At 43.3% G+C, this 8,139-nt stretch overlaps 1 protein-coding gene across 1 annotated transcript; it reads left to right on the plus strand.

Annotated features, from left to right (window-relative positions):
* The first annotated feature begins 1,274 nt into the window (after positions 1-1,274).
* LOC124703191 (ubiquitin-activating enzyme E1 2-like) lies at positions 1,275-7,052 on the plus strand. The gene is made up of 7 exons (XM_047235415.1): positions 1,275-1,357; positions 1,435-1,772; positions 2,200-2,417; positions 3,630-4,424; positions 4,511-5,379; positions 5,618-6,053; positions 6,240-7,052. Exons 2-7 carry the CDS (start codon positions 1,541-1,543, stop codon positions 6,834-6,836), a joined length of 3,147 nt encoding a protein of 1,048 aa, XP_047091371.1. The 5' UTR covers positions 1,275-1,357; positions 1,435-1,540; the 3' UTR covers positions 6,837-7,052.
* Positions 7,053-8,139: the final 1,087 nt, after the last annotated feature.

Genomic DNA, 8,139 nt, shown 5'->3' on the forward strand with positions numbered 1-8,139 from the left:
TTGTCACACCAAAATAAAAAATCAGAGCATTCCTCCGGTTAATGTACTTAATTGTCTTTCAACACGAGTTTATGGACCAATGATATATTTTACTCAATTTTCTACTTTTTTTGAAATAGAGATTAAGCAGGCCCGTGGATAGAAATCCTATAACAATTACCCAAGCTAGGCAACTTCTCAAATATTCATCAAAAATAACAATCATACAAAATTTGGAAGAAAACCATTTGGATAAAAAGATATCCTTATGTTGGAGCATTGAAATATATTATACTCCTTTGATAGTTTATACCATATTAATTGACTCTAATATGGATGTATCTAGACACATTTTAGTTCTAGATACATCCATATTGAAGTCAGAGGGAGTACAATAATTTATAAAAGAGTTACAATTATACCACAGATGGGCCCATGTCCTTGCTCTCGAAGCATTGCATTAGACTGCTCGTAGTGGGAGTAACTTAGCTAGTAACATCACACGACCCAAGAAATTTTGGTGACATGGCATGACAATGAATGAAGAAAGAGAGTGAGGTGGTAACTAGCTATGTTACCATAACATCACACACCCCAAGACAAGTTGAGTCTACACCATAGTAAATGACATAATGCATGACACCACATATAAGTTACTACCCACTATGGAGGTAGTAACTTAGACTAGTAACATATGTCATGTTACTAGTCTAAGTTACTCCCACTATGACTAGCCTTATATTATACTCATTTTGTCCCAAATAACTTGCTCAACAATTATACCCAAGCTTTTCGGAAATACTTTTGTACACCCACGCATGGGTGTGGGTGTTTCTATCACCGTTCATTTATTCCTCGAGATTCGTGCCCACCATGGTAGATAGAAAGATTCCTTTCTCTCTCCTCTTTTTATCCGAATCTTAAAGCACAATGAACGGTGACGGAAACACCCACACCCATGCGTGGGTGTACAAAATCCACTTTCTTTTTCTTTGAAAAAACACAATTATACCCAAGCTAGTTATTTTCGAGAGAGAGTACCATGGTTTATAAAAGTAGGAGTACAGTTTATGGGCCCACGTGTCACCTTACCTTTGGGGCCACTTTGCAGCATCTTCCATCTTTCCTTCCTTCCAGAGAGCCCAAGTGGAGGAAGGAAGAATCAGGTTCTCTCGGCCTACAAGCAAAGCCCTAGCAGCACCCGTCGCTCCCACCGCCAAGTGGGCCCGGGAGCCCTGTGCCCCACTTGTCATACTGTCCCAGATAGGTGACGAGCCCTAATATTTTGCAGTTGGGTCCTTCCAAGACTCATAAGTCTCTCGTTCTCCCCAGAACCCTAGAGGCTCCTCGCCGCCGGCGCTCGACGAATCCAACCAAGGTGAGCTCCCTTCCGGCCACCCTCCGATCCTCCTCCTCCTCCTCGCGCTCACCGCCTGACGACGACGGCCGGCGCAGGTCCCTCCGCGCGCTGGATCTGGCACCGAAGGTCCCGCCCGCCGCATACTACTACTGCCTGTTCTTCGCGGCGGCCATCGGACTCATCGGCGGCGTCGCGCACTATATGCTTCCCCGGAAGCGGGAGATCGCCGCCAGCGAGGTCGAGGAGTCGCAGAAGAAGCCCCGCGCCGACGCCGAGGCCAAGGACGACGCGATGGCCATGGCGGGGAAGGCAACGGAGATCGATGAGGACCTCCACAGCCGCCAGCTCGCGGTGTACGGCCGCGAGACCATGAAGCGCCTCTTCGCCTCCAACGTTCTCGTCTCCGGACTCCAGGGCCTCGGCGCCGAGATCGGTGAGGACCGCTCCGTTTCCCCTTCTGTAATTTGCTTTCCAGAAGTTCAGTTCCCAGCTTATGCTACCATGGGCAACACTGCGTTGGGTTCAACCCTATCTCGGCGTGTTGTGGATGCGCCGGGGTATACAGAGTTATTGGCTCAGCTATTTTTGTTCATAGTTTAATCTATATCAAACTAAGTTGCATGCTTATCTGGGTGGATTGATTTTATTATTTGAGTCTTTCGCCTTTCTGGAAATTATTCCTTTTTTTATACGATTGTCTAGATTTTATTATCTGTGTCTTACTTGTTTTATATCTGTATAATATATGAGGCATGCAGTGGTGAGTACTTTTTAAATTCCCGTGTGAAATTTGAAGTGGCTTTGTGCTATCGAAATAATCAAATGTGGTCTTACAATACTTAATTATCCATGTATTGCAGCAAAGAACCTTGCCCTTGCGGGTGTGAAGTCTGTAACATTGCACGATGATGGTAATGTGGAGCTATGGGATTTGTCAAGCAACTTCTTCCTCTCAGAGAAAGATGTTGGGCAAAACCGAGCTCAAGCCTGTGTTCAGAAGCTGCAAGAGCTTAACAATGCTGTTATTATATCTACTTTAACTGGTGAAGTGACCAAGGAACAGCTTTCTAACTTCCAGGTATTTGAGCATAAAATTGATATGTTCCCTTCCTACCTCTGTCTGTGTGTTTCCATCTAATTTTTGTACCTATTATGCCTCTACTTTCTGCATGTGTGGGTTGTAACAACAGACAGTCTTTTGGTTTTTGCAACAAGTATTTGTTTAAAATCAGATTTTTAAAACAACTTAACATGCAAAGTAATAAAGTAAATAACTATAAATCTTAGCTCAGGAATATTAGCTTCAGCAAATATCTCTTTGGATAAATAAAGTAATAAATTGAAAACTACAAATCATGCTTAGGATTTGATAATCAAGATATGATGTCTATATGATCATTTTCTTTTTGAGAAATAGCATAAAAGTAAGCTCATTCAGATGCCCTCAGGTTTCTATATCTTCTTCTGTGCTCCCTTAATTGCATGGCTTTTGTCCATAATGCCACACTCGTTATTTGTCATCTGAGTTTTGTATTTACCAATGTGCATTGTTCAGTGTCATCTAGAGCCTGTCCTACGTGTGCTATTTACCTATAAGGCTGGCAGCTTAGTCTCCAAGGCAGCCTTGTACTGTTATGCTTAAGATTAGTTTGATTAGATTTCTTCTGTTTCCTTGTTTGTTACTTGTTTTGCCTTATCCACATGACTTTGTTCAATCTATCCTTATCTAAAAGACTTCTGTAGAATGAGAGGCCATTGCTGTAATTCAGTCTAGATACGATAAGGAAATCAGACAAGGGGCTGCACTAGCTGTTTCCGCCATGGCAACCGAGACACTGAAGGTTGTATGCCCTTAAAGGGGGATTAGGCTCCAACCCCGTGGTGCTACCGTAGCTGCATTTCCGACTATTAGAACCTGTGCAACGTTGTCCATGACATAGAATTGTAAGTGACTGTTGGACTTAGTAATAGCTTCACCATAGCCTAGCACCATTAAAGTGCGCAAGCTGATGAGAAGATAAACATGTATCAGCATTTCTTGTTTTCTCCACACACATTATTTGTTTGCTTTGATTTTTTTGACATATACTCAATGTAGTATGACCCACAAAGAGGTTGCCATGTTGCTTTTGCCAGTGAACCTTTTTTTTGCATTGCATACTAGTTCGACACATGGTTTTAACATTGTAGGAGCATTAAATGATATATATTGCCCACTTGGTATGTCTATATTGTACTTCTTTGTGTCATTTCTTATCCTCACAATAATCATTTCCTTGTGACCTTACAGGCTGTTGTCTTTACTGATATCACCTTAGAAAAGGCAGTTGAGTTTGACGATTACTGCCACAGTCATCAGCCACCCATTGCTTTCATTAAGTCTGAAGTCCGTGGTCTTTTTGGCAGCGTCTTTTGTGATTTTGGTCCTGAGTTTACTGTTTTGGATGTTGACGGGGAGGAACCACACACAGGAATTGTGGCATCGATCAGTAATGACAACCCAGCACTAGTCTCATGTGTTGATGATGAACGACTGGAGTTCCAGGATGGTGATTTAGTTGTGTTCTCTGAAGTACATGGAATGACCGAGCTTAATGATGGAAAACCAAGAAAGGTTAAGAATGCTAGGCCTTACTCTTTCTTCCTAGAAGAAGACACTTCCTCATTTGGCACATATGTCAGAGGTGGTATTGTCACACAGGTTAAGCCACCAAAGGTTCTTAAATTCAAGCCCTTGAAAGAGGCCATGAAAGAACCAGGAGAATTTCTTATGAGCGATTTTTCTAAGTTTGACCGCCCTCCTCTTTTGCATTTGGCCTTCCAAGCTTTGGATAAGTTCAGGAATGAATTGAAGCGATTCCCTGTTGCTGGGTCTACTGATGATGTGCAAAGGCTGATGGACTTTGCCACAAGCATTAATGAAACTCTAGGTGATGGGAAACTCAAAGAAATTGACAAAAAGCTTCTGCACCATTTCGCAAGTGGTTCCAGGGCTGTTCTGAATCCTATGGCTGCAATGTTTGGTGGAATTGTAGGCCAGGAGGTTGTGAAAGCATGCTCAGGGAAATTCCATCCTCTTTATCAGGTTAGGATCCGCCTTCTCAGTTCTTGAACAACGAATCCTATTTGTTTGCCGAAATTTTATAATGTTTTTTTGTCTTGATTTTGCAGTTCTTCTATTTTGATTCTGTTGAGTCTCTCCCTGTTGAGCCTTTGGAGCCTGGTGATTTGAAGCCAGAGAACAGTAGATATGATGCACAGATCAGTGTGTTTGGGTCTAAGCTTCAAAGCAAACTGGAGCAGGCAAAAATCTTTATGGTTGGTTCAGGGGCGCTTGGATGTGAGTTCCTGAAGAACCTGTCACTAATGGGCATTTCTTGCAGCCAGAATGGGAGGCTGACTGTCACAGATGATGATGTTATTGAAAAGAGCAATCTCAGTCGCCAGTTTCTTTTCCGTGACTGGAACATTGGGCAGCCCAAGTCCACAGTTGCTGCTACCGCTGCTATGGCAATTAATCCAAAGCTTCATGTCGAGGCCCTTCAGAACAGAGCAAGTCCTGAGACCGAAAATGTGTTTAACGATGCCTTTTGGGAAAACCTTGATGCTGTTGTCAATGCCCTTGACAATGTGACTGCAAGAATGTACATAGACTCTAGATGTGTATATTTCCAGAAGCCACTTCTAGAATCTGGAACTCTTGGTGCTAAATGCAATACACAGATGGTCATACCTCACCTGACAGAGAACTATGGTGCGTCCAGAGATCCACCTGAAAAGCAGGCACCTATGTGTACCGTACATTCATTTCCTCATAACATCGATCACTGCCTTACCTGGGCTAGGTCTGAGTTTGAGGGTTTACTTGAGAAGACCCCCACTGAAGTAAATGGTTTCCTGTCAAATCCTAGCTCATATGTAAGTGCAGCAAGAACTGCTGGTGATGCGCAGGCTAGGGATCAGCTTGAGCGTGTTATTGAATGCCTTGATGGAGACAAGTGTGAGACGTTCCAAGACTGTATTACCTGGGCCCGGCTTAAGTAAGTTTCAACCATCTGTCTCTACACTTAGCTTAACATGGGATATCGTATCATTGACCTGTGTACACCTGCTTCACTTTACATTATGGAATACTGCAACCAACACATTATTTTTGACTATGGGTCTTCACCGTTTCCTCTGAATTTTAGATTTCAGGACTATGGTTCTTCATGGTCTTTCTTTGAATCTTAGATTTCATGTTACTCACCACACTGTTTTATTGATGGTGTATCTTAGGTTTGAGGATTATTTCGCCAACCGTGTGAAGCAGCTGACTTTTACTTTCCCAGAAGATTCGATGACGAGCTCTGGTGCTCCATTCTGGTCTGCACCGAAGCGGTTTCCACGACCTCTGGAATTCTCGTCCACAGATCCAACACAGCTTAACTTTATTTTGGCTGCTTCGATACTGAGGGCGGAGACATTTGGAATACCGATACCTGACTGGGCCAAAACCCCAAACAAAGTGGCTGCTGAAGCTGTCGACAAGGTGATTGTTCCTGAATTCCAACCAAAACAGGGAGTTAAGATTGTAACAGATGAGAAGGCAACTAGTATATCGTCTGCATCTGTCGATGATGCTGCGGTCATTGAAGAGCTTATTGCGAAGCTAGAAGCAATTTCCAAAACTCTGCCATCAGGGTTCCACATGAACCCAATACAGTTTGAGAAGGTCAGCATATCCTGTTAATCGTGTATAACTCTTCCTCAGTAGGGTTTCCTTTTCTTCTGAAACGTGAAGCCTTATTTGTATTAGGTTTTCCCTGGGTAGGCAGTCATATATTTCTAGAATTAACACATGTAGTCCAAAGTTCCATATAAGTTTGAGAGTCTCTGATATGCTTTTCTGCATGTGCAGGATGATGACACCAATTTCCATATGGACGTGATAGCTGGTTTTGCTAACATGAGGGCAAGGAATTACAGCATTCCTGAAGTGGACAAACTGAAGGCCAAATTCATAGCTGGCAGGATCATCCCTGCCATTGCCACATCAACTGCAATGGCCACTGGCCTTGTCTGCCTGGAGCTTTACAAAGCCCTTGCCGGTGGGCACAAGGTCGAAGACTACCGAAACACGTTTGCAAATCTTGCCATCCCTCTATTCTCCATTGCTGAGCCAGTCCCGCCTAAGACCTTCAAGCACCAAGACATGACGTGGACAGTCTGGGACCGGTGGACCGTGACTGGCAACATCACCCTACGGGAGCTCCTGGGGTGGCTCAAGGAGAAAGGCCTGAACGCGTACAGCATATCGTGCGGTACCTCGCTGCTGTACAACTCCATGTTCCCCAGGCACAAGGAGCGGCTTGACAGGAAGGTGGTCGATGTTGCCAGGGAGGTGGCCAAGATGGAGGTGCCTTCGTACCGGCGCCATCTGGATGTTGTGGTGGCCTGTGAGGATGATGATGACAATGACGTCGACATCCCACTCGTATCCGTCTACTTCCGGTGAAGGGCTCCCCTGAATTTACATGGTCTTGTTGTGTCTTCCGTGCTAGAATGGAAGGCTATATGAGTTACCTCTAGTTTTTTACTGTGTTTTAAGCAAACACCACTGGTTATCCTATGTACCGTCTCGCTAGAGCTCAGTTCATATCCTCGGGAAGATTTGGTATTGAACTTGATTACCATGCCACCTTGATAATTGATGCATGATACCGTTTCACTAGAGGGATTACGTCTGTTTCTTGGTCAGTTTGCGGCAGTAGTGTATATACACAACTCAACATGCATGCTCGCTGGATGAACACTATGCGCCGTGAAGAAGTCTAGCACAAGGCAAACAGGGTAACTCCCAGTTTTAGAGTAAAACCAAGTCGTAATGCAAATAGTTGGTAGGTAGAAGCATCCTAGAAATGCCAGGGCCCAAAAATTTCTCGAATAGGAATTCAGTGACATCTTTAGTCTGCTAGAGTTTAAATATCATATTTGACCCTTTAATGTCTTGTAAAAGTGAAATATTCTTTAGCGGGAGTAGACGTTCCTGCCCACAACGATGTGCATGTGGTGACTTCGTTAATCTTAAAAACTAATATCAGTTTCTTGAATTTAATCTGTTGGAGGTGCTTATAAGGACAGGGTGCGCGCGTGAGTGCGTTTAATTGGGTTGAGTAGCCTGATTAATAAGTCGGCCTAATTAGTACTACCTCCATACCGGATTAATGGGCAATTACGTATTTTGAGAAACAAGTTTAACAATAAATTTGATCAACAAAATATGAGATATATGGCACAGAAATTATACCGTTGGATTCGTATTCAAAAAATGTTTTCAATAATATAATTTTTGTGATATATATCTTATATTTTATTGATTAAATTAGTAGTTAAACTTGTTTCTCGAAGTGCGTAATTGCTCATTAATCCGGTATGGAGGTAGTACCATCCCTGCCGACAACGATGTGCATGTGGTGACTTCGTTAATCTCAAAAACTAAGATCAATTTCTTGAATTTAATCTCTTGGAGGTGCTTATAAGGACAGGGTGCGCGTGAGTGCGTTTAATTGGGTTGAGCAGCCTAATTAATAAGTCGGCCTAATTAGTACCATCCCTGCCGACAACGATGTGCATGTGGTGACTTTGTTAGTCTCAAAAACTAAGATCAATTTCTTGAATTTAATCTCTTGGAGATGCTTATAAGGACAGGGACTGGGATTCAGTAACATTACCACACCAGGGCACGGCGTGCCATGCCCCCTTCCATCCACCTTCTAAATTGAATCTAATGGCTCACACCAAGCAAAGGCAAAAGGAGA

The sequence above is a fragment of the Lolium rigidum genome, chromosome 3 (assembly GCF_022539505.1).
Source record: "Lolium rigidum isolate FL_2022 chromosome 3, APGP_CSIRO_Lrig_0.1, whole genome shotgun sequence".
Lineage (NCBI taxonomy): Eukaryota > Viridiplantae > Streptophyta > Magnoliopsida > Poales > Poaceae > Lolium > Lolium rigidum.

Bases quoted from the DNA above. Each gene is read 5' to 3' on its own strand.
- LOC124703191 (XM_047235415.1), top strand. From the start codon at position 1,541: ATGCTTCCCCGGAAGCGGGAGATCGCCGCCAGCGAGGTCGAGGAGTCG. The intron at 1,773-2,199 runs GTGAGGACCGCT...CATGTATTGCAG, and splicing joins GGGCCTCGGCGCCGAGATCG to CAAAGAACCTTGCCCTTGCG. The intron at 6,054-6,239 runs GTCAGCATATCC...CTGCATGTGCAG, and splicing joins ACCCAATACAGTTTGAGAAG to GATGATGACACCAATTTCCA.